Below are 27797 nucleotides of genomic sequence, written 5' to 3'. Positions count from 1 at the left end.
TCTCTCCCTCTCGGTCTCTCTCTCTCTCTCTCTCTTTCCCATCTACCCTCTCGGTCTCTCTCTCTCTCTCTCTCTCTCTTTCCCATCTACCCTCTCGGTCTCTCTCTCTCTCTCTTTCCCATCCACTCTCTCCCTCTCGGTCTCTCTCTCTCTCTCTTTCCCATCCACTCTCTCGGTCTCTCTCTCGCTCTCTTTCCCATCCACTCTCTCCCTCTCGGTCTCTCTCTCTCTCTCTCTTTCCCATCCACTCTCTCGGTCTCTCTCTCTCTCTCTTTCCCATCCACCCTCTCGGTCTCTCTCTCTCTCTCTCTCTCTCTCTCTTTCCCATCTACCCTCTCGGTCTCTCTCTCTCTCTCTCTTTCCCATCTACCCTCTCGGTCTCTCTCTCTCTCTCTCTCTTTCCCATCCACTCTCTCCCTCTCGGTCTCTCTCTCTCTTTCCCATCCACTCTCTCTCTCTCGGTCTCTCTCTCTCTCTCTTTCCCATCCACCCTCTCGGTCTCTCTCTCTTTCCCATCTACCCTCTCGGTCTCTCTCTCTCTCTCTCTCTTTCCCATCTACCCTCTCGGTCTCTCTCTCTCTCTCTTTCCCATCTACCCTCTCGGTCTCTCTCTCTCTCTCTTTCCCATCTACCCTCTCGGTCTCTCTCTCTCTCTCTTTCCCATCTACCCTCTCGGTCTCTCTCTCTCTCTCTTTCCCATCCACTCTCTCCCTCTCGGTCTCTCTCTCTCTCTCTTTCCCATCCACTCTCTCGGTCTCTCTCTCTCTCTCTTTCCCATCCACTCTCTCGGTCTCTCTCTCTCTCTCTTTCCCATCCACTCTCTCGGTCTCTCTCTCTCTCTCTTTCCCATCCACTCTCTCCTCTCTCTCTTATCTGTCAAGGTGTTTCAGAAGCTGGGCATCAACCCAAAGTCTAGAGCAGGGAAGACACTCCTAGTATGTTTCTACATCCAACCCATTAGGAGAACACAGGGTGTCCTGTAGGTCTACAATAGCAGATTGTTACACCAGATAATAATGCAATTTAACCAAAGATGTTTTGGTTTCCGTTACCGGGATTACAGGATAGCTACTGTTTGGTGCAGTAGAGAATTTACGATCAACTTTAACTTGGCGATACTATCTTCGTTCTTGATTTGGCCAAACACAGATCGTCTAAAATGTCTGTCCAGTTGCAGAGTTTGAATTTAGAAAAATTCTCAGTTAAAAAAACATTTTTTTTTGCAACAGAAACCGTTGACTCCAAACCCTCTTCGACGTAACATCAAAGCTGTTGGTTCTTAAACGAAAAGGTGTAGTTCATTTTTAACTGTATGGATTCCACGTGTTGCGATTACAATCTGAACAGTCTGCGAAGTGTTTGGCACCAAGCTGCACAACTATAAATGATATATTATAACTACGCTCCAGAGTGGAGGGAAGTCTGCAGGGTTCCTTCCAACTTCTTACATATGCTTGTTTATTTATTTTTTTAATATAGAGACACGATTGAACTACGATTTCCGTTTAAGAACAGAACGGGACTCAACAGCGTTTGAAGTAAATGGTTTCGTAATGAATACACCCCCAGGTGTTATTATGACATGCAGCACCGTCGGGGTGGACACAGCTGTCTCAAGCAAGAAACAAGATTTGAAATAGACCAGATTGTGTCGTGGAGCAAAAAAAAGTTTTTAAAAATATTGATTTATTTTAATAATGGGGAATATTCTCAAATAAAATAGACCGCCTGCAACTGGACATTTTTTTTTTTAGAAGATATATACGTTTGGCCGAATCGAGAATGAAGATTGTATCGCCAAGTTAAGGTTAGTCTAAAAGTATCTGTACTACATCAAACACAACCTATCGTGTAAACTCCCAGTAATAAAAAGTATTTTGTTTAAATCCAGATGATGTGGTGGAACAACCTGTAGCTAGACAGACCAGTATAGCTGATATGGACCCCAGTGGACTGTCTGTATCCCAGCTAATAGGACTGTTGTACTAGTTAACTATCCAGAAGAGACACAAACAGGGTCCAACAACAACAACAGGGTCCAACAACAACAACAACAACAGGGTCCAACAACAACAACAGGGTCCAACAACAACAACAGGGTCCAACAACAACAACAACAGGGTCCAAACAACAACAACAACAACAGGGTCCAACAACAACAACAGGGTCCAAACAACAACAGGGTCCGACAACAACAACAGGGTCCAAACAACAACAACAGGGTTCCAACAACAACAACAGGGTCCAACAACAACAACAGGGTCCAACAACAACAACAGGGTCCAAACAACAACAACAGGGTTCAAACAACAACAACAGGGTTCGACAACAACAACAGGGTTCGACAACAACAACAGGGTCCAAACAACAACAACAGGGTCCAAACAACAACAACAGGGTTCAAACAACAACAACAGGGTCCAAACAACAACAACAGGGTCCAACAACAACAACAGGGTTCGACAACAACAACAACAGGGTCCAACAGGTTGAAACCTTTATCTCATAGTGTTGTTTACTCACCGGTTACCGGACGGAGGACCATCCCGTACAGACACAACGACAGCATCGTGATTTGTTTCAGCAACGCCATTGACTTCACTCTGTTGTACATTTTTTTGATTTAACTCCCAACAAAAAAACTTAATGTATTTATATGTCTTTCACGTCAGCTCAATAAGTTGAAGTGAAATGTCCAGTATGGAAGAAGACATTGAAAAGTAAATGATCAGTGATGAAGACGGCGTCAGATTGTCCTGCTAACAGCTAGCTAACGTTAGCCAACACAACGTTAGCTGAAAATTACCTCACTAACATTAACAATACACTGGTAGCGTTACTACAGGTAGCTAACTATGTTAAAATAAACTTGTTTGGGGGGGGGGGGGACGGTCTTATGCCTACAAAGTCCAACTTTGCCGTATTTTTTGTCCCCCTTTTCAAGGTAACTAGCTAACGTTAGCTAGCTAGCTCCTTTGCTAACGTTAGGCAGCCTTTGATAGCTAACCGTCCAAGCTAGCTAGCTAGCTAACGTTAGGTATTTATTATATACAAAAAGGTCCGTCAAATCCAAATTCCATGTTGACTATTCCCATTCCATAGGTCTTTGTCTTAACAACGTCCATCCATTCAGGGTTTATTTGGTCTATTCAGGGGTTTAGTAAATAGGTTTTAGTCCCGTCGGGGTGGATAGCCGTCTCTTTCTGCATTTGGCATTGACCGTGGAGGCTCCGGGCAGGGCAGGGCACCGGACAGCGAGGCTCCGGGCAGCGAGGCTCCGGGCAGCGAGGCACCGGACAGCGAGGCACCGGACAGCGAGGCACCGGGCAGGGCAGGGCACCGGACAGCGAGGCTCCGGGCAGGACAGGGCACCAGACAGCGAGGCTCCGGGCAGCGAGGCACCGGACAGTGAGGCGCAGAGCAGGGCAGGGCACCGGACAGCGAGGCTCCGGGCAGGACAGGGCACCAGACAGCGAGGCTCCGGGCAGGGCACCGGACAGCGAGGCTCCGGGCAGGGCAGGGCAGCAGACAGCGAGGCTCCGGGCAGGACAGGGCACCAGACAGCGAGGCTCCGGGCAGGGCACCGGACAGCGAGGCTCCGGGCAGGGCAGGGCAGCAGACAGCGAGGCTCCGGGCAGGACAGGGCACCAGACAGCGAGGCTCCGGGCAGGACGGCGGCGGCGGGGGGAAACGCCTGGTTGTGTCTCCACTATCAGGTTTGGTGGATTTGTTTGGGTGGATGATGAACTGGAAGCTCCCTATCTGCAGACAGGGCTAACTACAACAATACATTCCTGCTGGAAGCTGTTGTTCAACTGTATCGCCACCCTGTGGACATAACTCAGTTGGTAGAGCACGGTGTTTGCAACGCCAGCATGGTGTTTGCAACGCCAGGGTTGTGGGTTCGATTCCCACGGGGGGCCAGTACAAAACAAAAACAAAAAATAATGTATGAAATGTATTCACTACTGTAAGTCGCTCTGGATAAGAGCGTCAGCTAAATGACTAAAATGTAAAATGTCTTACAGACAGCAGGTCCAGAAAAACACTTCTACTGAAATATATATATAGTTGTCCATCAGATGGCAATATGTCTGGTGAAAGACCCGCACACAGTTACATCAACTCATGTAACAACATGCCAAAAACAATATTGGAATATGAGTCGCATTTTCCTAGTGGCTTGTTTCTGCGTTTTCTTTTGAATTTTCCCATCATGATCCAGTGTTGTGATGTGTTGATGCAGACAAATTAATCCATGCTTTTGTTACTTCTAGGCTGGACTACTGCAATGCTCTACTTTCCGGCTACCCGGATAAAGCACTAAATAAACTTCAGTTAGGGCTAAATACGGCTGCTAGAATCCTGACTAGAACCAATAATATTTGATCATATTACTCCAGTGTTAGCCTCCCTACACTGGCTTCCTGTTAAGGATGAGGCTGATTTCAAGGTTTTACTGCTAACCTACAAAGCATTACATGGGCTTGCTCCTACTTATCTTTCCGATTTGGTCTTGCCGTACATTTAAAAATATATATATATATTTCACCTTTATTTAACCAGGTAGGCTAGTTGAGAACAAGTCCTTTATTTAACCAGGTAGGCTAGTTGAGAACAAGTTCTCATTTACAACTGCGACCTGGCCAAGATAAAGCATAGCAATTCGACACATACAACAACACAGAGTTACACATGGAGTAAAACAACACATACAGTCAATAATACAGTAGGAAAATAAGTCTATATACAATGTGAGCAAATGAGGTGAGATAAGGGAGGTAAAGGCAATAAATAGGCCATGGTGGCAAAGTAAATACAATATAGCAATTAAACACTGGAATGGTAGATTTGCAGTGGAAGAAAGTGCAAAGTAGAAATAGAAATAATGGGGTGCAAAGGAGCAAAATAAATAAATACAGTAGGGGAAGAGGTAGTTGTTTGGGCTAAATTATAGATGGGCTATGTACAGGTGCAGTGATCTGTGAGCTGCTCTGACAGCTGGTGCTTAAAGTTAGTGAGGGAGATAAGTGTTTCCAGTTTCAGAGATTTTTGCAGTTCGTTCCAGTCATTGGCAGCAGAGAACTGGAAGGAAAGGCGGCCAAAGGAGGTGTTGGCTTTAGGGGTGACCAGAGAGATATACCTGCTGGAGCGCGTGCTACAGGTGGGTGCTGCTATGGTGACCAGCGAGCTGAGATAAGGGGGAACTTTACCTAGCAGGGTCTTGTAGATGACCTGGAGCCGGTGGGTTTGGCGACGAGTAGGACCAGCCAACGAGAGCGTACAGGTCGCAGTGGTGGGTAGTATATGGGGCTTTGGTGACAAAACGGATGGCACTGTGATAGACTGCATCCAGTTTGTTGAGTAGAGTGTTGGAGGCTATTTTGTAAATGACATCGCTGAAGTCGAGGATTGGTAGGATGGTCAGTAGTGGTAGTGGGGGGGGGGTGTAGCTACAGATCAGATGGCTGTGGGTACTCGGGGTAGTGTGTCTGTTCTGCAGGGTACTCGGGGTAGTGTGTCTGTTCTGCAGGGTACTCGGGGTAGTGTGTCTGTTCTGCAGGGTACTCGGGGTAGTGTGTCTGTTCTGCAGGGTACTCGGGGTAGTGTGTCTGTTCTGCAGGGTACTCGGGGTAGTGTGTCTGTTCTGCAGGGTACTCGGGGTAGTGTGTCTGTTCTGCAGGGTACTCGGGGTAGTGTGTCTGTTCTGCAGGGTACTCGGGGTAGTGTGTCTGTTCTGCAGCGTACTCGGGGTAGTGTGTCTGTTCTGCAGGGTACTCGGGGTAGTGTGTCTGTTCTGCAGGGTACTCGGGGTAGTGTGTCTGTTCTGCAGGGTACTCGGGGTAGTGTGTCTGTTCTGCAGGGTACTCGGGGTAGTGTGTCTGTTCTGCAGGGTACTCGGGGTTGTGTGTCTGTTCTGCAGGGTACTCGGGGTAGTGTGTCTGTTCTGCAGGGTACTCGGGGTAGTGTGTCTGTTCTGCAGGGTACTCGGGTAGTGTGTCTGTTCTGCAGCGTACTCGGGGTAGTGTGTCTGTTCTGCAGGGTACTCGGGGTAGTGTGTCTGTTCTGCAGGGTACTCGGGGTAGTGTGTCTGTTCTGCAGGGTACTCGGGGTAGTGTGTCTGTTCTGCAGGGTACTCGGGGTAGTGTGTCTGTTCTGCAGGGTACTCGGGGTAGTGTGTCTGTTCTGCAGGGTACTCGGGGTAGTGTGTCTGTTCTGCAGGGTACTCGGGGTAGTGTGTCTGTTCTGCAGGGTACTCGGGGTAGTGTGTCTGTTCTGCAGGGTACTCGGGGTAGTGTGTCTGTTCTGCAGGGTACTCGGGGTAGTGTGTCTGTTCTGCAGGGTACTCGGGGTAGTGTGTCTGTTCTGCAGGGTACTCGGGGTAGTGTGTCTGTTCTGCAGGGTACTCGGGGTAGTGTGTCTGTTCTGCAGGGTACTCGGGGTAGTGTGTCTGTTCTGCAGGGTACTCGGGGTAGTGTGTCTGTTCTGCAGGGTACTCGGGGTAGTGTGTCTGTTCTGCAGGGTACTCGGGGTAGTGTGTCTGTTCTGCAGGGTACTCGGGGTAGTGTGTCTGTTCTGCAGCGTACTCGGGGTAGTGTGTCTGTTCTGCAGGGTACTCGGGGTAGTGTGTCTGTTCTGCAGGGTACTCGGGGTAGTGTGTCTGTTCTGCAGGGTACTCGGGGTAGTGTGTCTGTTCTGCAGGGTACTCGGGGTAGTGTGTCTGTTCTGCAGGGTACTCGGGGTTGTGTGTCTTTTCTGCAGGGTACTCGGGGTAGTGTGTCTGTTCTGCAGGGTACTCGGGGTAGTGTGTCTGTTCTGCAGGGTACTCCGGGTAGTGTGTCTGTTCTGCAGCGTACTCGGGGTAGTGTGTCTGTTCTGCAGCGTACTCGGGGTAGTGTGTCTGTTCTGCAGGGTACTCGGGGTAGTGTGTCTGTTCTGCAGGGTACTCGGGGTAGTGTGTCTGTTCTGCAGGGTACTCGGGGTAGTGTGTCTGTTCTGCAGGGTACTCGGGGTAGTGTGTCTGTTCTGCAGGGTACTCGGGGTAGTGTGTCTGTTCTGCAGGGTACTCGGGGTAGTGTGTCTGTTCTGCAGGGTACTCGGGGTAGTGTGTCTGTTCTGCAGGGTACTCGGGGTAGTGTGTCTGTTCTGCAGGGTACTCGGGGTAGTGTGTCTGTTCTGCAGGGTACTCGGGGTAGTGTGTCTGTTCTGCAGGGTACTCGGGGTAGTGTGTCTGTTCTGCAGGGTACTCGGGGTAGTGTGTCTGTTCTGCAGCGTACTCGGGGTAGTGTGTCTGTTCTGCAGGGTACTCGGGGTAGTGTGTCTGTTCTGCAGGGTACTCGGGGTAGTGTGTCTGTTCTGCAGCGTACTCGGGGTAGTGTGTCTGTTCTGCAGGGTACTCGGGGTAGTGTGTCTGTTCTGCAGGGTACTCGGGGTAGTGTGTCTGTTCTGCAGGGTACTCGGGGTAGTGTGTCTGTTCTGCAGCGTACTCGGGGTAGTGTGTCTGTTCTGCAGGGTACTCGGGGTAGTGTGTCTGTTCTGCAGGGTACTCGGGGTAGTGTGTCTGTTCTGCAGGGTACTCGGGGTAGTGTGTCTGTTCTGCAGGGTACTCGGGGTAGTGTGTCTGTTCTGCAGCGTACTCGGGGTAGTGTGTCTGTTCTGCAGGGTACTCGGGGTAGTGTGTCTGTTCTGCAGGTCTACTCGGGGTAGTGTGTCTGTTCTGCAGGGTACTCAGGGTAGTGTGTCTGTTCTGCAGGGTACTCGGGGTAGTGTGTCTGTTCTGCAGGGTACTCGGGGTAGTGTGTCTGTTCTGCAGCGTACTCGGGGTAGTGTGTCTGACTGTCCTGGACACACTCAGCCTTTTCATCATTGGATTCAAGGTACTCGATTCGGTCTGTTTTAGCTCAGAGTTGCTCCTCTCTTGATCTGATCTCAGACCTACACCTGTCTGTTTCTCCTCTCCTGACCCAGCTGAAACCTGTCTGTTTCTCCTGACCCAGCTGAGACCTGTCTGTTTCTCCTGACCCAGCTGAGACCTGTCTGTTTCTCCTGACCCAGCTGAGACCTGTCTGTTTCTCCTGACCCAGCTGAAACCTGTCTGTTTCTCCTGACCCAGCTGAGACCTGTCTGTTTCTCCTGACCCAGCTGAAACCTGTCTGTTTCTCCTGACCCAGCTGAGACCTGTCTGTTTCTCCTGACCCAGCTGAGACCTGTCTGTTTCTCCTGACCCAGCTGAGACCTGTCTGTTTCTCCTGACCTGAGGTAGGCTTCATACAGCTGACCCCTGACCCTGAGGTAGGCTTCATACAGCTGACCCCTGACCCTGAGGTAGGCTTCATACAGCTGACCCCTGACCCTGAGGTAGGCTTCATACAGCTGACACCTGACCCTGAGGTAGGCTTCATACAGCTGACCCCTGACCTGAGGTAGGCTTCATACAGCTGACACCTGACCCTGAGGTAGGCTTCATACAGCTGACCCCTGACCCTAAGCTAGAGGTTATTGTTTTATTATGTTGGTTATGACGGCCATCTTTGTCTGTTTGTGTCGTCTGCAGGCAGCCATGTATAATGTCCATGTGGCGTCTCTGGTGAGGGAGCAGTGAGGAGGAAAGGAGAGCGTTCATGTTGCTACGCTGCTGCTGCATTTACACCTGCTGTCCACACGGTGGCGCCACCCCCTGGGTCTTCTGGAAAATATCCTCTTCTTCAAAACTATAAATCAAGTTTTATGTCACGTGTGCCGAATACCTACTGTTTGTAGACTTTAACATTGTTTTATATTTTATTTTTATTTTACCGTTATTTTACCAGGTAAGTTGACTGAGAACACGTTCTCATTTACAGCAACGACCTGGGGAATAGTTACAGGGGAGAGGAAGGGGATGAATGAGCCAATTGGAAGCTGGGGATGATTAGGTGGCCATCTTGGGAATTTAGCCAGGACACCAGGGGTTAACGCCCCTACTCTTACGATAAGCGCCATGGGATCTTTAGTGACCTCAGAGAGTCAGGACACCCATTTAACATCCCATCTGAAAGACAGCACCGTACACAGGGCAATGTCCCCAATGTAATGATTGGTTACTAGCCCTTCTCAACGATGCAGAGTTAAAACATTAAATAATGTAAAACGGGGAATAATACTAAATACACTGGAGTATACGGAAGTACAGGCTCAATGTGGAGCTATATACAGGGAGTACCAGATCAATGTGGAGCTATATACAGGGAGTACCAGATCAATGTGGAGCTATATACAGGGAGTACCAGATCAATGTGGAGCTATATACAGGGAGTACCAGATCAATGTGGAGCTGTATACAGGAAGTACCAGATCAGTGTGGAGCTATATACAGGGAGTACCAGATCAATGTGGAGCTATATACAGGAAGTACCAGATCAGTGTGGAGCTATATACAGGAAGTACCAGATCAATGTGGAGCTGTATACAGGAAGTACCAGATCAATGTGGAGCTATATACAGGGAGTACCAGTACCAGATCAATGTGGAGCTATATACAGGGAGTACCAGATCAATGTGGAGCTATATACAGGGAGTACCAGTACCAGATCAATGTGGAGCTATATACAGGGAGTACCAGATCAATGTGGAGCTATATACAGGGAGTACCAGATCAATGTGGAGCTATATACAGGAAGTACCAGATCAATGTGGAGCTATATACAGGGAGTACCAGATCAATGTGGAGCTATATACAGGAAGTACCAGATCAATGTGGAGCTATATACAGGAAGTACCAGATCAATGTGGAGCTATATACAGGGAGTACCAGATCAATGTGGAGCTATATACAGGGAGTACCAGATCAATGTGGAGCTATATACAGGGAGTACCAGATCAATGTGGAGCTATATACAGGAAGTACCAGATCAATGTGGAGCTATATACAGGAAGTACCAGATCAATGTGGAGCTATATACAGGGGAGTACCAGATCAATGTGGAGCTATATACAGGGAGTACCAGATCAATGTGGAGCTATATACAGGAAGTACCAGATCAATGTGGAGCTATATACAGGGAGTACCAGATCAATGTGGAGCTACATACAGGAAGTACCAGCACCAGATCAATGTGGAGCTATATACAGGAAGTACCAGTACCAGATCAATGTGGAGCTACATACAGGGAGTACCAGATCAATGTGGAGCTATATACAGGAAGTACCAGATCAATGTGGAGCTGTATACAGGAAGTACCAGATCAGTGTGGAGCTATATACAGGAAGTACCAGATCAATGTGGAGCTATATACAGGAAGTACCAGATCAATGTGGAGCTATATACAGGAAGTACCAGATCAATGTGGAGCTATATACAGGAAGTACCAGATCAATGTGGAGCTGTCTTTGTCCGGCCGGTACATCCTCCATTAATCCGGACGACGCTGGGCCAATTGTGCGTCGCCTCATGGGTCTCCCGGTCTCGGAGCCATGCAGTCATTGGTGAACAGGGAGTACAGGAGGGGACTGAGGGGCCCCTGTGTTGAGGATCAGCGTGGCAGATGTGTTGTTGCCTTCCCTCACCACCTGGGGGCGGCCCGTCAGGAAGTCCAGGATCCAGTTGCAGAGGGAGGTGATTCCGTTCCAAGGTCTTTAGCTCAGTGACGAGCTTTCAGGGCTCTATGGTGATGACCTTTGAGGGCTCTATGGTGATGACCTTTGAGGGCACTATGGTGATGACCTTTGAGGGCTCTATGGTGATGACCTTTGAGGGCACTATGGTGATGACCTTTGAGGGCTCTATGGTGTTGAGCTTTGAGGGCACTATGGTGTTGACCTTTGAGGGCACTATGGTGTTGACCTTTGAGGGCACTATGGTGTTGACCTTTGAGGGCACTATGGTGTTGACCTTTGAGGGCACTATGGTGTTGACCTTTGAGGGCTCTATGGTGTTGACCTTTCAGGGCTCTATGGTGATGACCTTTGAGGGCACTATGGTGATGACCTTTGAGGGCACTATGGTGTTGACCTTTGAGGGCTCTATGGTGTTGACCTTTGAGGGCTCTATGGTGTTGACCTTTGAGGGCTCTATGGTGTTGACCTTTGAGGGCTCTATGGTGTTGACCTTTGAGGGCTCTATGGTGTTGACCTTTGAGGGCTCTATGGTGTTGACCTTTGAGGGCTCTATGGTGATGACCTTTGAGGGCTCTATGGTGTTGACCTTTGAGGGCTCTATGGTGTTGACCTTTGAGGGCTCTATGGTGATGACCTTTGAGGGCTCTATGGTGTTGACCTTTGAGGGCTCTATGGTGTTGACCTTTGAGGGCTCTATGGTGTTGACCTTTGAGGGCTCTATGGTGTTGACCTTTGAGGGCTCTATGGTGATGACCTTTGAGGGCTCTATGGTGTTGACCTTTGAGGGCTCTATGGTGTTGACCTTTGAGGGCTCTATGGTGTTGAGCTTTGAGGGCACTATGGTGTTGACCTTTGAGGGCTCTATGGTGTTGACCTTTGAGGGCTCTATGGTGATGACCTTTGAGGGCTCTATGGTGTTGACCTTTGAGGGCTCTATGGTGTTGACCTTTGAGGGCTCTATGGTGTTGACCTTTGAGGGCACTATGGTGTTGACCTTTGAGGGCTCTATGGTGTTGACCTTTGAGGGCTCTATGGTGTTGACCTTTGAGGGCTCTATGGTGTTGACCTTTGAGGGCTCTATGGTGTTGACCTTTGAGGGCTCTATGGTGTTGACCTTTGAGGGCTCTATGGTGTTGACCTTTGAGGGCACTATGGTGTTGACCTTTGAGGGCTCTATGGTGTTGACCTTTGAGGGCTCTATGGTGTTGACCTTTGAGGGCTCTATGGTGTTGACCTTTGAGGGCTCTATGGTGTTGACCTTTGAGGGCACTATGGTGTTGAGCACTGAGCTGTAGTGTATGAACAGCGTTCTCACATAGTTATTTCCCCTCTTGTCCAGGTGGGAGAGGGCAGTGGGGAGGAGCCTCTTGTCCAGGTGGGAGAGGGCAGTGGGGAGGAGCCTCTTGTCCAGGTGGGAGAGGGCAGTGGGGAGGAGCCTCTTGTCCAGGTGGGAGAGGGCAGTGGGGAGCCTCTTGTCCAGGTGGGAGAGGGCAGTGGGGAGCCTCTTGTCCAGGTGGGAGAGGGCAGTGGGGAGGGATCCTCTTGTCCAGGTGGGAGAGGGCAGTGGGGAGGGAGCCTCTTGTCCAGGTGGGAGAGGGCAGTGGGGATCCTCTTGTCCAGGTGGGAGAGGGCAGTGGGGAGGGATCCTCTTGTCCAGGTGGGAGAGGGCAGTGGGGAGGGAGCCTCTTGTCCAGGTGGGAGAGGGCAGTGGGGATCCTCTTGTCCAGGTGGGAGAGGGCAGTGGGGAGGGAGCCTCTTGTCCAGGTGGGAGAGGGCAGTGGGGAGGGAGCCTCTTGTCCAGGTGGGAGAGGGCAGTGGGGATCCTCTTGTCCAGGTGGGAGAGGGCAGTGGGGAGGGAGACTCTTGTCCAGGTGGGAGAGGGCAGTGGGGATCCTCTTGTCCAGGTGGGAGAGGGCAGTGGGGATCCTCTTGTCCAGGTGGGAGAGGGCAGTGGGGAGCCTCTTGTCCAGGTGGGAGAGGGCAGTGGGGATCCTCTTGTCCAGGTGGGAGAGGGCAGTGGGGAGGGATCCTCTTGTCCAGGTGGGAGAGGGCAGTGGGGAGGGAGACTCTTGTCCAGGTGGGAGAGGGCAGTGGGGAGGGAGACTCTTGTCCAGGTGGGAGAGGGCAGTGGGGAGGGATCCTCTTGTCCAGGTGGGAGAGGGCAGTGGGGATCCTCTTGTCCAGGTGGGAGAGGGCAGTGGGGAGGGAGCCTCTTGTCCAGGTGGGAGAGGGCAGTGGGGAGCCTCTTGTCCAGGTGGGAGAGGGCAGTGGGGATCCTCTTGTCCAGGTGGGAGAGGGCAGTGGGGAGGGATCCTCTTGTCCAGGTGGGAGAGGGCAGTGGGGATCCTCTTGTCCAGGTGGGAGAGGGCAGTGGGGAGGGATCCTCTTGTCCAGGTGGGAGAGGGCAGTGGGGATCCTCTTGTCCAGGTGGGAGAGGGCAGTGGGGAGGGATCCTCTTGTCCAGGTGGGAGAGGGCAGTGGGGAGCCTCTTGTCCAGGTGGGAGAGGGCAGTGGGGAGGGAGCCTCTTGTCCAGGTGGGAGAGGGCAGTGGGGAGGGAGCCTCTTGTCCAGGTGGGAGAGGGCAGTGGGGATCCTCTTGTCCAGGTGGGAGAGGGCAGTGGGGAGGGAGCCTCTTGTCCAGGTGGGAGAGGGCAGTGGGGAGGGAGCCTCTTGTCCAGGTGGGAGAGGGCAGTGGGGATCCTCTTGTCCAGGTGGGAGAGGGCAGTGGGGAGGGAGCCTCTTGTCCAGGTGGGAGAGGGCAGTGGGGATCCTCTTGTCCAGGTGGGAGAGGGCAGTGGGGATCCTCTTGTCCAGGTGGGAGAGGGCAGTGGGGAGCCTCTTGTCCAGGTGGGAGAGGGCAGTGGGGATCCTCTTGTCCAGGTGGGAGAGGGCAGTGGGGAGGGATCCTCTTGTCCAGGTGGGAGAGGGCAGTGGGGAGGGAGACTCTTGTCCAGGTGGGAGAGGGCAGTGGGGAGGGAGACTCTTGTCCAGGTGGGAGAGGGCAGTGGGGAGGGATCCTCTTGTCCAGGTGGGAGAGGGCAGTGGGGATCCTCTTGTCCAGGTGGGAGAGGGCAGTGGGGAGGGAGCCTCTTGTCCAGGTGGGAGAGGGCAGTGGGGAGCCTCTTGTCCAGGTGGGAGAGGGCAGTGGGGATCCTCTTGTCCAGGTGGGAGAGGGCAGTGGGGAGGGATCCTCTTGTCCAGGTGGGAGAGGGCAGTGGGGATCCTCTTGTCCAGGTGGGAGAGGGCAGTGGGGAGGGATCCTCTTGTCCAGGTGGGAGAGGGCAGTGGGGATCCTCTTGTCCAGGTGGGAGAGGGCAGTGGGGAGGGATCCTCTTGTCCAGGTGGGAGAGGGCAGTGGGGATCCTCTTGTCCAGGTGGGAGAGGGCAGTGGGGAGGGATCCTCTTGTCCAGGTGGGAGAGGGCAGTGGGGATCCTCTTGTCCAGGTGGGAGAGGGCAGTGGGGAGGGATCCTCTTGTCCAGGTGGGAGAGGGCAGTGGGGATCCTCTTGTCCAGGTGGGAGAGGGCAGTGGGGAGGGACCCTCTTGTCCAGGTGGGAGAGGGCAGTGGGGAGCCTCTTGTCCAGGTGGGGAGAGGGCAGTGGGGAGGGATCCTCTTGTCCAGGTGGGAGAGGGCAGTGGGGAGGGAGCCTCTTGTCCAGGTGGGAGAGGGCAGTGGGGAGGGGAGCCTCTTGTCCAGGTGGGAGAGGGCAGTGGGGATCCTCTTGTCCAGGTGGGAGAGGGCAGTGGGGAGGGAGACGCTTGTCCAGGTGGGAGAGGGCAGTGGAGAGGGATCCTCTTGTCCAGGTGGGAGAGGGCAGTGGGGATCCTCTTGTCCAGGTGGGAGAGGGCAGTGGGGAGGGATCCTCTTGTCCAGGTGGGAGAGGGCAGTGGAGAGGGATCCTCTTGTCCAGGTGGGAGAGGGCAGTGGGGATCCTCTTGTCCAGGTGGGAGAGGGCAGTGGGGAGGGAGACTCTTGTCCAGGTGGGAGAGGGCAGTGGGGAGGGAGACTCTTGTCCAGGTGGGAGAGGGCAGTGGGGAGGGAGACTCTTGTCCAGGTGGGAGAGGGCAGTGGGGAGGGAGACGCTTGTCCAGGTGGGGAGAGGACAGTGGGGAGGGATCCTCTTGTCCAGGTGGGAGAGGGCAGTGGGGAGGGAGACTCTTGTCCAGGTGGGAGAGGGCAGTGGGGAGGGAGACTCTTGTCCAGGTGGGAGAGGGCAGTGGGGAGGGAGACTCTTGTCCAGGTGGGAGAGGGCAGTGGGGATCCTCTTGTCCAGGTGGGAGAGGGCAGTGGGGATCCTCTTGTCCAGGTGGGAGAGGGCAGTGGGGAGGGAGCCTCTTGTCCAGGTGGGAGAGGGCAGTGGGGAGGGATCCTCTTGTCCAGGTGGGAGAGGGCAGTGGGGAGGGAGACTCTTGTCAGGTGGGAGAGGGCAGTGGGGAGGGAGACTCTTGTCAGGTGGGAGAGGGCAGTGGGGAGGGAGACTCTTGTCAGGTGGGAGAGGGCAGTGGGGAGGGAGACTCTTGTCAGGTGGGAGAGGGCAGTGGGGAGGGAGACTCTTGTCAGGTGGGAGAGGGCAGTGGGGAGGGAGCCTCTTGTCCAGGTGGGAGAGGGCAGTGGGGAGGGATCCTCTTGTCCAGGTGGGAGAGGGCAGTGGGGATCCTCTTGTCCAGGTGGGAGAGGGCAGTGGGGAGGGAGCCTCTTGTCCAGGTGGGAGAGGGCAGTGGGGAGCCTCTTGTCCAGGTGGGAGAGGGCAGTGGGGATCCTCTTGTCCAGGTGGGAGAGGGCAGTGGGGATCCTCTTGTCCAGGTGGGAGAGGGCAGTGGGGAGCCTCTTGTCCAGGTGGGAGAGGGCAGTGGGGGGATCCTCTTGTCCAGGTGGGAGAGGGCAGTGGGGAGGGAGACTCTTGTCCAGGTGGGAGAGGGCAGTGGGGAGGGATCCTCTTGTCCAGGTGGGAGAGGGCAGTGGGGAGGGATCCTCTTGTCCAGGTGGGAGAGGGCAGTGGGGATCCTCTTGTCCAGGTGGGAGAGGGCAGTGGGGAGGGATCCTCTTGTCCAGGTGGGAGAGGGCAGTGGGGATCCTCTTGTCCAGGTGGGAGAGGGCAGTGGGGAGGGATCCTCTTGTCCAGGTGGGAGAGGGCAGTGGGGAGCCTCTTGTCCAGGTGGGAGAGGGCAGTGGGGAGGGATCCTCTTGTCCAGGTGGGAGAGGGCAGTGGGGAGGGAGCCTCTTGTCCAGGTGGGAGAGGGCAGTGGGGAGGGAGCCTCTTGTCCAGGTGGGAGAGGGCAGTGGGGATCCTCTTGTCCAGGTGGGAGAGGGCAGTGGGGAGGGAGACGCTTGTCCAGGTGGGAGAGGGCAGTGGAGAGGGATCCTCTTGTCCAGGTGGGAGAGGGCAGTGGGGATCCTCTTGTCCAGGTGGGAGAGGGCAGTGGGGAGGGATCCTCTTGTCCAGGTGGGAGAGGGCAGTGGAGAGGGATCCTCTTGTCCAGGTGGGAGAGGGCAGTGGGGATCCTCTTGTCCAGGTGGGAGAGGGCAGTGGGGAGGGAGACTCTTGTCCAGGTGGGAGAGGGCAGTGGGGAGGGAGACTCTTGTCCAGGTGGGAGAGGGCAGTGGGGAGGGAGACTCTTGTCCAGGTGGGAGAGGGCAGTGGGGAGGGAGACGCTTGTCCAGGTGGGAGAGGACAGTGGGGAGGGATCCTCTTGTCCAGGTGGGAGAGGGCAGTGGGGAGGGAGACTCTTGTCCAGGTGGGAGAGGGCAGTGGGGAGGGAGACTCTTGTCCAGGTGGGAGAGGGCAGTGGGGAGGGAGACTCTTGTCCAGGTGGGAGAGGGCAGTGGGGATCCTCTTGTCCAGGTGGGAGAGGGCAGTGGGGATCCTCTTGTCCAGGTGGGAGAGGGCAGTGGGGAGGGAGCCTCTTGTCCAGGTGGGAGAGGGCAGTGGGGAGGGATCCTCTTGTCCAGGTGGGAGAGGGCAGTGGGGAGGGAGACTCTTGTCAGGTGGGAGAGGGCAGTGGGGAGGGAGACTCTTGTCAGGTGGGAGAGGGCAGTGGGGAGGGAGACTCTTGTCAGGTGGGAGAGGGCAGTGGGGAGGGAGACTCTTGTCAGGTGGGAGAGGGCAGTGGGGAGGGAGACTCTTGTCAGGTGGGAGAGGGCAGTGGGGAGGGAGCCTCTTGTCCAGGTGGGAGAGGGCAGTGGGGAGGGAGCCTCTTGTCCAGGTGGGAGAGGGCAGTGGGGATCCTCTTGTCCAGGTGGGAGAGGGCAGTGGGGAGGGAGCCTCTTGTCCAGGTGGGAGAGGGCAGTGGGGATCCTCTTGTCCAGGTGGGAGAGGGCAGTGGGGATCCTCTTGTCCAGGTGGGAGAGGGCAGTGGGGAGCCTCTTGTCCAGGTGGGAGAGGGCAGTGGGGATCCTCTTGTCCAGGTGGGAGAGGGCAGTGGGGAGGGATCCTCTTGTCCAGGTGGGAGAGGGCAGTGGGGAGGGAGACTCTTGTCCAGGTGGGAGAGGGCAGTGGGGAGGGAGACTCTTGTCCAGGTGGGAGAGGGCAGTGGGGAGGGATCCTCTTGTCCAGGTGGGAGAGGGCAGTGGGGATCCTCTTGTCCAGGTGGGAGAGGGCAGTGGGGAGGGAGCCTCTTGTCCAGGTGGGAGAGGGCAGTGGGGAGCCTCTTGTCCAGGTTGGAGAGGGCAGTGGGGATCCTCTTGTCCAGGTGGGAGAGGGCAGTGGGGAGGGATCCTCTTGTCCAGGTGGGAGAGGGCAGTGGGGATCCTCTTGTCCAGGTGGGAGAGGGCAGTGGGGAGGGATCCTCTTGTCCAGGTGGGAGAGGGCAGTGGGGATCCTCTTGTCCAGGTGGGAGAGGGCAGTGGGGAGGGATCCTCTTGTCCAGGTGGGAGAGGGCAGTGGGGATCCTCTTGTCCAGGTGGGAGAGGGCAGTGGGGAGGGATCCTCTTGTCCAGGTGGGAGAGGGCAGTGGGGATCCTCTTGTCCAGGTGGGAGAGGGCAGTGGGGAGGGATCCTCTTGTCCAGGTGGGAGAGGGCAGTGGGGATCCTCTTGTCCAGGTGGGAGAGGGCAGTGGGGAGGGATCCTCTTGTCCAGGTGGGAGAGGGCAGTGGGGAGCCTCTTGTCCAGGTGGGAGAGGGCAGTGGGGAGGGATCCTCTTGTCCAGGTGGGAGAGGGCAGTGGGGAGGGAGCCTCTTGTCCAGGTGGGAGAGGGCAGTGGGGAGGGAGCCTCTTGTCCAGGTGGGAGAGGGCAGTGGGGATCCTCTTGTCCAGGTGGGAGAGGGCAGTGGGGAGGGAGACGCTTGTCCAGGTGGGAGAGGGCAGTGGAGAGGGATCCTCTTGTCCAGGTGGGAGAGGGCAGTGGGGATCCTCTTGTCCAGGTGGGAGAGGGCAGTGGGGAGGGATCCTCTTGTCCAGGTGGGAGAGGGCAGTGGAGAGGGATCCTCTTGTCCAGGTGGGAGAGGGCAGTGGGGGAGACTCTTGTCCAGGTGGGAGAGGGCAGTGGGGAGGGAGACTCTTGTCCAGGTGGGAGAGGGCAGTGGGGAGGGAGACTCTTGTCCAGGTGGGAGAGGGCAGTGGGGAGGGAGACGCTTGTCCAGGTGGGAGAGGGCAGTGGGGAGGGAGCCGCTTGTCCAGGTGGGAGAGGGCAGTGGGGAGGGAGACTCTTGTCCAGGTGGGAGAGGGCAGTGGGGAGGGAGACTCTTGTCCAGGTGGGAGAGGGCAGTGGGGAGGGAGACTCTTGTCCAGGTGGGAGAGGGCAGTGGGGATCCTCTTGTCCAGGTGGGGAGAGGGCAGTGGGGATCCTCTTGTCCAGGTGGGAGAGGGCAGTGGGGAGGGAGCCTCTTGTCCAGGTGGGAGAGGGCAGTGGGGAGGGATCCTCTTGTCCAGGTGGGAGAGGGCAGTGGGGAGGGAGACTCTTGTCAGGTGGGAGAGGGCAGTGGGGAGGGAGACTCTTGTCAGGTGGGAGAGGGCAGTGGGGAGGGAGACTCTTGTCAGGTGGGAGAGGGCAGTGGGGAGGGAGACTCTTGTCAGGTGGGGAGAGGGCAGTGGGGAGGGGAGACTCTTGTCAGGTGGGAGAGGGCAGTGGGGAGGGAGCCTCTTGTCCAGGTGGGAGAGGGCAGTGGGGAGGGATCCTCTTGTCCAGGTGGGAGAGGGCAGTGGGGATCCTCTTGTCCAGGTGGGAGAGGGCAGTGGGGAGGGAGCCTCTTGTCCAGGTGGGAGAGGGCAGTGGGGAGCCTCTTGTCCAGGTGGGAGAGGGCAGTGGGGATCCTCTTGTCCAGGTGGGAGAGGGCAGTGGGGATCCTCTTGTCCAGGTGGGAGAGGGCAGTGGGGAGCCTCTTGTCCAGGTGGGAGAGGGCAGTGGGGGGATCCTCTTGTCCAGGTGGGAGAGGGCAGTGGGGAGGGAGACTCTTGTCCAGGTGGGAGAGGGCAGTGGGGAGGGATCCTCTTGTCCAGGTGGGAGAGGGCAGTGGGGAGGGATCCTCTTGTCCAGGTGGGAGAGGGCAGTGGGGATCCTCTTGTCCAGGTGGGAGAGGGCAGTGGGGAGGGATCCTCTTGTCCAGGTGGGAGAGGGCAGTGGGGATCCTCTTGTCCAGGTGGGAGAGGGCAGTGGGGAGGGATCCTCTTGTCCAGGTGGGAGAGGGCAGTGGGGATCCTCTTGTCCAGGTGGGAGAGGGCAGTGGGGAGGGATCCTCTTGTCCAGGTGGGAGAGGGCAGTGGGGATCCTCTTGTCCAGGTGGGAGAGGGCAGTGGGGAGGGATCCTCTTGTCCAGGTGGGAGAGGGCAGTGGGGAGCCTCTTGTCCAGGTGGGAGAGGGCAGTGGGGAGGGATCCTCTTGTCCAGGTGGGAGAGGGCAGTGGGGAGGGAGCCTCTTGTCCAGGTGGGAGAGGGCAGTGGGGAGGGAGCCTCTTGTCCAGGTGGGAGAGGGCAGTGGGGATCCTCTTGTCCAGGTGGGAGAGGGCAGTGGGGAGGGAGACGCTTGTCCAGGTGGGAGAGGGCAGTGGAGAGGGATCCTCTTGTCCAGGTGGGAGAGGGCAGTGGGGATCCTCTTGTCCAGGTGGGAGAGGGCAGTGGGGAGGGATCCTCTTGTCCAGGTGGGAGAGGGCAGTGGAGAGGGATCCTCTTGTCCAGGTGGGAGAGGGCAGTGGGGATCCTCTTGTCCAGGTGGGAGAGGGCAGTGGGGAGGGAGACTCTTGTCCAGGTGGGAGAGGGCAGTGGGGAGGGAGACTCTTGTCCAGGTGGGAGAGGGCAGTGGGGAGGGAGACTCTTGTCCAGGTGGGAGAGGGCAGTGGGGAGGGAGACGCTTGTCCAGGTGGGAGAGGACAGTGGGGAGGGATCCTCTTGTCCAGGTGGGAGAGGGCAGTGGGGAGGGAGACTCTTGTCCAGGTGGGAGAGGGCAGTGGGGAGGGAGACTCTTGTCCAGGTGGGAGAGGGCAGTGGGGAGGGAGACTCTTGTCCAGGTGGGAGAGGGCAGTGGGGATCCTCTTGTCCAGGTGGGAGAGGGCAGTGGGGATCCTCTTGTCCAGGTGGGAGAGGGCAGTGGGGAGGGAGCCTCTTGTCCAGGTGGGAGAGGGCAGTGGGGAGGGATCCTCTTGTCCAGGTGGGAGAGGGCAGTGGGGAGGGAGACTCTTGTCAGGTGGGAGAGGGCAGTGGGGAGGGAGACTCTTGTCAGGTGGGAGAGGGCAGTGGGGAGGGAGACTCTTGTCAGGTGGGAGAGGGCAGTGGGGAGGGAGACTCTTGTCAGGTGGGAGAGGGCAGTGGGGAGGGAGACTCTTGTCAGGTGGGAGAGGGCAGTGGGGAGGGAGCCTCTTGTCCAGGTGGGAGAGGGCAGTGGGGAGGGATCCTCTTGTCCAGGTGGGAGAGGGCAGTGGGGAGGGAGCCTCTTGTCCAGGTGGGAGAGGGCAGTGGGGAGGGAGCCTCTTGTCCAGGTGGGAGAGGGCAGTGGGGATCCTCTTGTCCAGGTGGGAGAGGGCAGTGGGGAGGGAGACGCTTGTCCAGGTGGGAGAGGGCAGTGGAGAGGGATCCTCTTGTCCAGGTGGGAGAGGGCAGTGGGGATCCTCTTGTCCAGGTGGGAGAGGGCAGTGGGGAGGGATCCTCTTGTCCAGGTGGGAGAGGGCAGTGGAGAGGGATCCTCTTGTCCAGGTGGGAGAGGGCAGTGGGGATCCTCTTGTCCAGGTGGGAGAGGGCAGTGGGGAGGGAGACTCTTGTCCAGGTGGGAGAGGGCAGTGGGGAGGGGAGACTCTTGTCCAGGTGGGAGAGGGCAGTGGGGAGGGAGACTCTTGTCCAGGTGGGAGAGGGCAGTGGGGAGGGAGACGCTTGTCCAGGTGGGAGAGGACAGTGGGGAGGGATCCTCTTGTCCAGGTGGGAGAGGGCAGTGGGGAGGGAGACTCTTGTCCAGGTGGGAGAGGGCAGTGGGGAGGGAGACTCTTGTCCAGGTGGGAGAGGGCAGTGGGGAGGGAGACTCTTGTCCAGGTGGGAGAGGGCAGTGGGGATCCTCTTGTCCAGGTGGGAGAGGGCAGTGGGGATCCTCTTGTCCAGGTGGGAGAGGGCAGTGGGGAGGGAGCCTCTTGTCCAGGTGGGAGAGGGCAGTGGGGAGGGATCCTCTTGTCCAGGTGGGAGAGGGCAGTGGGGAGGGAGACTCTTGTCAGGTGGGAGAGGGCAGTGGGGAGGGAGACTCTTGTCAGGTGGGAGAGGGCAGTGGGGAGGGAGACTCTTGTCAGGTGGGAGAGGGCAGTGGGGAGGGAGACTCTTGTCAGGTGGGAGAGGGCAGTGGGGAGGGAGACTCTTGTCAGGTGGGAGAGGGCAGTGGGGAGGGAGCCTCTTGTCCAGGTGGGAGAGGGCAGTGGGGAGGGATCCTCTTGTCCAGGTGGGAGAGGGCAGTGGGGATCCTCTTGTCCAGGTGGGAGAGGGCAGTGGGGAGGGAGCCTCTTGTCCAGGTGGGAGAGGGCAGTGGGGAGCCTCTTGTCCAGGTGGGAGAGGGCAGTGGGGATCCTCTTGTCCAGGTGGGAGAGGGCAGTGGGGATCCTCTTGTCCAGGTGGGAGAGGGCAGTGGGGAGCCTCTTGTCCAGGTGGGAGAGGGCAGTGGGGGGGATCCTCTTGTCCAGGTGGGAGAGGGCAGTGGGGAGGGAGACTCTTGTCCAGGTGGGAGAGGGCAGTGGGGAGGGATCCTCTTGTCCAGGTGGGAGAGGGCAGTGGGGAGGGATCCTCTTGTCCAGGTGGGAGAGGGCAGTGGGGATCCTCTTGTCCAGGTGGGAGAGGGCAGTGGGGAGGGATCCTCTTGTCCAGGTGGGAGAGGGCAGTGGGGATCCTCTTGTCCAGGTGGGAGAGGGCAGTGGGGAGGGATCCTCTTGTCCAGGTGGGAGAGGGCAGTGGGGAGCCTCTTGTCCAGGTGGGAGAGGGCAGTGGGGAGGGATCCTCTTGTCCAGGTGGGAGAGGGCAGTGGGGAGGGAGCCTCTTGTCCAGGTGGGAGAGGGCAGTGGGGAGGGAGCCTCTTGTCCAGGTGGGAGAGGGCAGTGGGGATCCTCTTGTCCAGGTGGGAGAGGGCAGTGGGGAGGGAGACGCTTGTCCAGGTGGGAGAGGGCAGTGGAGAGGGATCCTCTTGTCCAGGTGGGAGAGGGCAGTGGGGATCCTCTTGTCCAGGTGGGAGAGGGCAGTGGGGAGGGATCCTCTTGTCCAGGTGGGAGAGGGCAGTGGAGAGGGATCCTCTTGTCCAGGTGGGAGAGGGCAGTGGGGATCCTCTTGTCCAGGTGGGAGAGGGCAGTGGGGAGGGAGACTCTTGTCCAGGTGGGAGAGGGCAGTGGGGAGGGAGACTCTTGTCCAGGTGGGAGAGGGCAGTGGGGAGGGAGACTCTTGTCCAGGTGGGAGAGGGCAGTGGGGAGGGAGACGCTTGTCCAGGTGGGAGAGGACAGTGGGGAGGGATCCTCTTGTCCAGGTGGGAGAGGGCAGTGGGGAGGGAGACTCTTGTCCAGGTGGGAGAGGGCAGTGGGGAGGGAGACTCTTGTCCAGGTGGGAGAGGGCAGTGGGGAGGGAGACTCTTGTCCAGGTGGGAGAGGGCAGTGGGGATCCTCTTGTCCAGGTGGGAGAGGGCAGTGGGGATCCTCTTGTCCAGGTGGGAGAGGGCAGTGGGGAGGGAGCCTCTTGTCCAGGTGGGAGAGGGCAGTGGGGAGGGATCCTCTTGTCCAGGTGGGAGAGGGCAGTGGGGAGGGAGACTCTTGTCAGGTGGGAGAGGGCAGTGGGGAGGGAGACTCTTGTCAGGTGGGAGAGGGCAGTGGGGAGGGAGACTCTTGTCAGGTGGGAGAGGGCAGTGGGGAGGGAGACTCTTGTCAGGTGGGAGAGGGCAGTGGGGAGGGAGACTCTTGTCAGGTGGGAGAGGGCAGTGGGGAGGGAGCCTCTTGTCCAGGTGGGAGAGGGCAGTGGGGAGGGAGCCTCTTGTCCAGGTGGGAGAGGGCAGTGGGGATCCTCTTGTCCAGGTGGGAGAGGGCAGTGGGGAGGGAGCCTCTTGTCCAGGTGGGAGAGGGCAGTGGGGATCCTCTTGTCCAGGTGGGAGAGGGCAGTGGGGATCCTCTTGTCCAGGTGGGAGAGGGCAGTGGGGAGCCTCTTGTCCAGGTGGGAGAGGGCAGTGGGGATCCTCTTGTCCAGGTGGGAGAGGGCAGTGGGGAGGGATCCTCTTGTCCAGGTGGGAGAGGGCAGTGGGGAGGGAGACTCTTGTCCAGGTGGGAGAGGGCAGTGGGGAGGGAGACTCTTGTCCAGGTGGGAGAGGGCAGTGGGGAGGGATCCTCTTGTCCAGGTGGGAGAGGGCAGTGGGGATCCTCTTGTCCAGGTGGGAGAGGGCAGTGGGGAGGGAGCCTCTTGTCCAGGTGGGAGAGGGCAGTGGGGAGCCTCTTGTCCAGGTTGGAGAGGGCAGTGGGGATCCTCTTGTCCAGGTGGGAGAGGGCAGTGGGGAGGGATCCTCTTGTCCAGGTGGGAGAGGGCAGTGGGGGATCCTCTTGTCCAGGTGGGAGAGGGCAGTGGGGAGGGATCCTCTTGTCCAGGTGGGAGAGGGCAGTGGGGATCCTCTTGTCCAGGTGGGAGAGGGCAGTGGGGAGGGATCCTCTTGTCCAGGTGGGAGAGGGCAGTGGGGGATCCTCTTGTCCAGGTGGGAGAGGGCAGTGGGGAGGGATCCTCTTGTCCAGGTGGGAGAGGGCAGTGGGGATCCTCTTGTCCAGGTGGGAGAGGGCAGTGGGGAGGGATCCTCTTGTCCAGGTGGGAGAGGGCAGTGGGGATCCTCTTGTCCAGGTGGGAGAGGGCAGTGGGGAGGGATCCTCTTGTCCAGGTGGGAGAGGGCAGTGGGGGAGCCTCTTGTCCAGGTGGGAGAGGGCAGTGGGGAGGGATCCTCTTGTCCAGGTGGGAGAGGGCAGTGGGGAGGGAGCCTCTTGTCCAGGTGGGAGAGGGCAGTGGGGAGGGAGCCTCTTGTCCAGGTGGGAGAGGGCAGTGGGGATCCTCTTGTCCAGGTGGGAGAGGGCAGTGGGGGAGGGAGACGCTTGTCCAGGTGGGAGAGGGCAGTGGAGAGGGATCCTCTTGTCCAGGTGGGAGAGGGCAGTGGGGATCCTCTTGTCCAGGTGGGAGAGGGCAGTGGGGAGGGATCCTCTTGTCCAGGTGGGAGAGGGCAGTGGAGAGGGATCCTCTTGTCCAGGTGGGAGAGGGCAGTGGGGATCCTCTTGTCCAGGTGGGAGAGGGCAGTGGGGAGGGAGACTCTTGTCCAGGTGGGAGAGGGCAGTGGGGAGGGAGACTCTTGTCCAGGTGGGAGAGGGCAGTGGGGAGGGAGACTCTTGTCCAGGTGGGAGAGGGCAGTGGGGAGGGAGACGCTTGTCCAGGTGGGAGAGGACAGTGGGGAGGGATCCTCTTGTCCAGGTGGGAGAGGGCAGTGGGGAGGGAGACTCTTGTCCAGGTGGGAGAGGGCAGTGGGGAGGGAGACTCTTGTCCAGGTGGGAGAGGGCAGTGGGGAGGGAGACTCTTGTCCAGGTGGGAGAGGGCAGTGGGGATCCTCTTGTCCAGGTGGGAGAGGGCAGTGGGGATCCTCTTGTCCAGGTGGGAGAGGGCAGTGGGGAGGGAGCCTCTTGTCCAGGTGGGAGAGGGCAGTGGGGAGGGATCCTCTTGTCCAGGTGGGAGAGGGCAGTGGGGAGGGAGACTCTTGTCAGGTGGGAGAGGGCAGTGGGGAGGGAGACTCTTGTCAGGTGGGAGAGGGCAGTGGGGAGGGAGACTCTTGTCAGGTGGGAGAGGGCAGTGGGGAGGGAGACTCTTGTCAGGTGGGAGAGGGCAGTGGGGAGGGAGACTCTTGTCAGGTGGGAGAGGGCAGTGGGGAGGGAGCCTCTTGTCCAGGTGGGAGAGGGCAGTGGGGAGGGATCCTCTTGTCCAGGTGGGAGAGGGCAGTGGGGGATCCTCTTGTCCAGGTGGGAGAGGGCAGTGGGGAGGGAGCCTCTTGTCCAGGTGGGAGAGGGCAGTGGGGAGCCTCTTGTCCAGGTGGGAGAGGGCAGTGGGGATCCTCTTGTCCAGGTGGGAGAGGGCAGTGGGGATCCTCTTGTCCAGGTGGGAGAGGGCAGTGGGGGAGCCTCTTGTCCAGGTGGGAGAGGGCAGTGGGGGGGATCCTCTTGTCCAGGTGGGAGAGGGCAGTGGGGAGGGGAGACTCTTGTCCAGGTGGGAGAGGGCAGTGGGGAGGGATCCTCTTGTCCAGGTGGGAGAGGGCAGTGGGGAGGGATCCTCTTGTCCAGGTGGGAGAGGGCAGTGGGGATCCTCTTGTCCAGGTGGGAGAGGGCAGTGGGGAGGGATCCTCTTGTCCAGGTGGGAGAGGGCAGTGGGGATCCTCTTGTCCAGGTGGGAGAGGGCAGTGGGGAGGGATCCTCTTGTCCAGGTGGGAGAGGGCAGTGGGGAGCCTCTTGTCCAGGTGGGAGAGGGCAGTGGGGAGGGATCCTCTTGTCCAGGTGGGAGAGGGCAGTGGGGATCCTCTTGTCCAGGTGGGAGAGGGCAGTGGGGAGGGATCCTCTTGTCCAGGTGGGAGAGGGCAGTGGGGAGCCTCTTGTCCAGGTGGGAGAGGGCAGTGGGGAGGGATCCTCTTGTCCAGGTGGGAGAGGGCAGTGGGGAGGGGAGCCTCTTGTCCAGGTGGGAGAGGGCAGTGGGGAGGGAGCCTCTTGTCCAGGTGGGAGAGGGCAGTGGGGATCCTCTTGTCCAGGTGGGAGAGGGCAGTGGGGAGGGAGACGCTTGTCCAGGTGGGAGAGGGCAGTGGAGAGGGATCCTCTTGTCCAGGTGGGAGAGGGCAGTGGGGGATCCTCTTGTCCAGGTGGGAGAGGGCAGTGGGGAGGGATCCTCTTGTCCAGGTGGGAGAGGGCAGTGGAGAGGGATCCTCTTGTCCAGGTGGGAGAGGGCAGTGGGGATCCTCTTGTCCAGGTGGGAGAGGGCAGTGGGGAGGGAGACTCTTGTCCAGGTGGGAGAGGGCAGTGGGGAGGGAGACTCTTGTCCAGGTGGGAGAGGGCAGTGGGGAGGGAGACTCTTGTCCAGGTGGGAGAGGGCAGTGGGGAGGGAGACGCTTGTCCAGGTGGGAGAGGGCAGTGGGGAGGGATCCTCTTGTCCAGGTGGGAGAGGGCAGTGGGGAGGGAGACTCTTGTCCAGGTGGGAGAGGGCAGTGGGGAGGGAGACTCTTGTCCAGGTGGGAGAGGGCAGTGGGGAGGGAGACTCTTGTCCAGGTGGGAGAGGGCAGTGGGGATCCTCTTGTCCAGGTGGGAGAGGGCAGTGGGGATCCTCTTGTCCAGGTGGGAGAGGGCAGTGGGGAGGGAGCCTCTTGTCCAGGTGGGAGAGGGCAGTGGGGAGGGATCCTCTTGTCCAGGTGGGAGAGGGCAGTGGGGAGGGAGACTCTTGTCAGGTGGGAGAGGGCAGTGGGGAGGGAGACTCTTGTCAGGTGGGAGAGGGCAGTGGGGAGGGAGACTCTTGTCAGGTGGGAGAGGGCAGTGGGGAGGGAGACTCTTGTCCAGGTGGGAGAGGGCAGTGGGGAGGGAGACTCTTGTCAGGTGGGAGAGGGCAGTGGGGAGGGAGCCTCTTGTCCAGGTGGGAGAGGGCAGTGGGGAGGGATCCTCTTGTCCAGGTGGGAGAGGGCAGTGGGGATCCTCTTGTCCAGGTGGGAGAGGGCAGTGGGGAGGGAGCCTCTTGTCCAGGTGGGAGAGGGCAGTGGGGGAGCCTCTTGTCCAGGTGGGAGAGGGCAGTGGGGGATCCTCTTGTCCAGGTGGGAGAGGGCAGTGGGGATCCTCTTGTCCAGGTGGGAGAGGGCAGTGGGGGAGCCTCTTGTCCAGGTGGGAGAGGGCAGTGGGGGGGATCCTCTTGTCCAGGTGGGAGAGGGCAGTGGGGAGGGAGACTCTTGTCCAGGTGGGAGAGGGCAGTGGGGAGGGATCCTCTTGTCCAGGTGGGAGAGGGCAGTGGGGAGGGAGACTCTTGTCCAGGTGGGAGAGGGCAGTGGGGAGGGATCCTCTTGTCCAGGTGGGAGAGGGCAGTGGGGAGGGATCCTCTTGTCCAGGTGGGAGAGGGCAGTGGGGAGGGAGACTCTTGTCCAGGTGGGAGAGGGCAGTGGGGGAGCCTCTTGTCCAGGTGGGAGAGGGCAGTGGGGAGGGAGACTCTTGTCCAGGTGGGAGAGGGCAGTGGGGGAGCCTCTTGTCCAGGTGGGAGAGGGCAGTGGGGAGGGAGACTCTTGTCCAGGTGGGAGAGGGCAGTGGGGAGGGAGCCTCTTGTCCAGGTGGGAGAGGGCAGTGGGGAGGGATCCTCTTGTCCAGGTGGGAGAGGGCAGTGGGGAGCCTCTTGTCCAGGTGGGAGAGGGCAGTGGGGAGGGAGCCTCTTGTCCAGGTGGGAGAGGGCAGTGGGGAGGGAGCCTCTTGTCCAGGTGGGAGAGGGCAGTGGGGAGCCTCTTGTCCAGGTGGGAGAGGGCAGTGGGGAGGGAGCCTCTTGTCCAGGTGGGAGAGGGCAGTGGGGAGCCTCTTGTCCAGGTGGGAGAGGGCAGTGGGGAGCCTCTTGTCCAGGTGGGAGAGGGCAGTGGGGAGGGAGCCTCTTGTCCAGGTGGGAGAGGGCAGTGGGGAGACTCTTGTCCAGGTGGGAGAGGGCAGTGGGGATCCTCTTGTCTAGGTGGGAGAGGGCAGTGGGGATCCTCTTGTCCAGGTGGGAGAGGGCAGTGGGGAGGGATCCTCTTGTCCAGGTGGGAGAGGGCAGTG

The 27797-nt window shown here is 58.2% G+C and overlaps 2 protein-coding genes across 2 annotated transcripts in view; both read right to left on the bottom strand.

Annotated features, from left to right (window-relative positions):
- LOC106591870 (bone morphogenetic protein receptor type-2) overlaps positions 1-3822 on the bottom strand; it is an 81516-nt gene extending 77694 nt beyond the window's left edge. The window contains 1 exon segment of the mRNA XM_045698445.1: positions 2524-3822. Coding sequence (XP_045554401.1) covers positions 2524-2614 — 91 coding nt within the window. The 5' untranslated portion in view covers positions 2615-3822.
- Positions 3172-7864, bottom strand: LOC123727741 (paternally-expressed gene 3 protein-like). Its single transcript, XM_045696745.1, has 3 exons — positions 5989-7864; positions 5458-5947; positions 3172-3709 (listed from the first exon to the last, which is right to left on the bottom strand). Exons 1-3 carry the CDS (start codon positions 7862-7864, stop codon positions 3172-3174), a joined length of 2904 nt encoding a protein of 967 aa, XP_045552701.1.
- Between the last annotated feature and the right edge of the window lie 19933 nt (positions 7865-27797).

The sequence above is a fragment of the Salmo salar genome, chromosome ssa16, assembly GCF_905237065.1.
Source record: "Salmo salar chromosome ssa16, Ssal_v3.1, whole genome shotgun sequence".
Classification (NCBI taxonomy): domain Eukaryota; kingdom Metazoa; phylum Chordata; class Actinopteri; order Salmoniformes; family Salmonidae; genus Salmo; species Salmo salar.
Note: the sequence above shows the minus strand (reverse complement) of the source record. Positions and strands in the feature narration are given on the sequence as shown.

Excerpts from the sequence above, each read along its gene's own strand:
- LOC123727741 (XM_045696745.1), bottom strand. The coding sequence starts at position 7,864 with ATGAAAAGGCTGAGTGTGTCCAGGACAGTCAGACACACTACCCCGAGT. Across the intron at positions 5,948-5,988 it reads AGAACAGACACACTACCCGA|AACAGACACACTACCCCGAG; the intron begins GTACCCTGCAGA and ends AGTACCCTGCAG. Across the intron at positions 3,710-5,457 it reads TACCCACAGCCATCTGATCT|TGGAGACACAACCAGGCGTT; the intron begins GTAGCTACACCC and ends CAAACCTGATAG.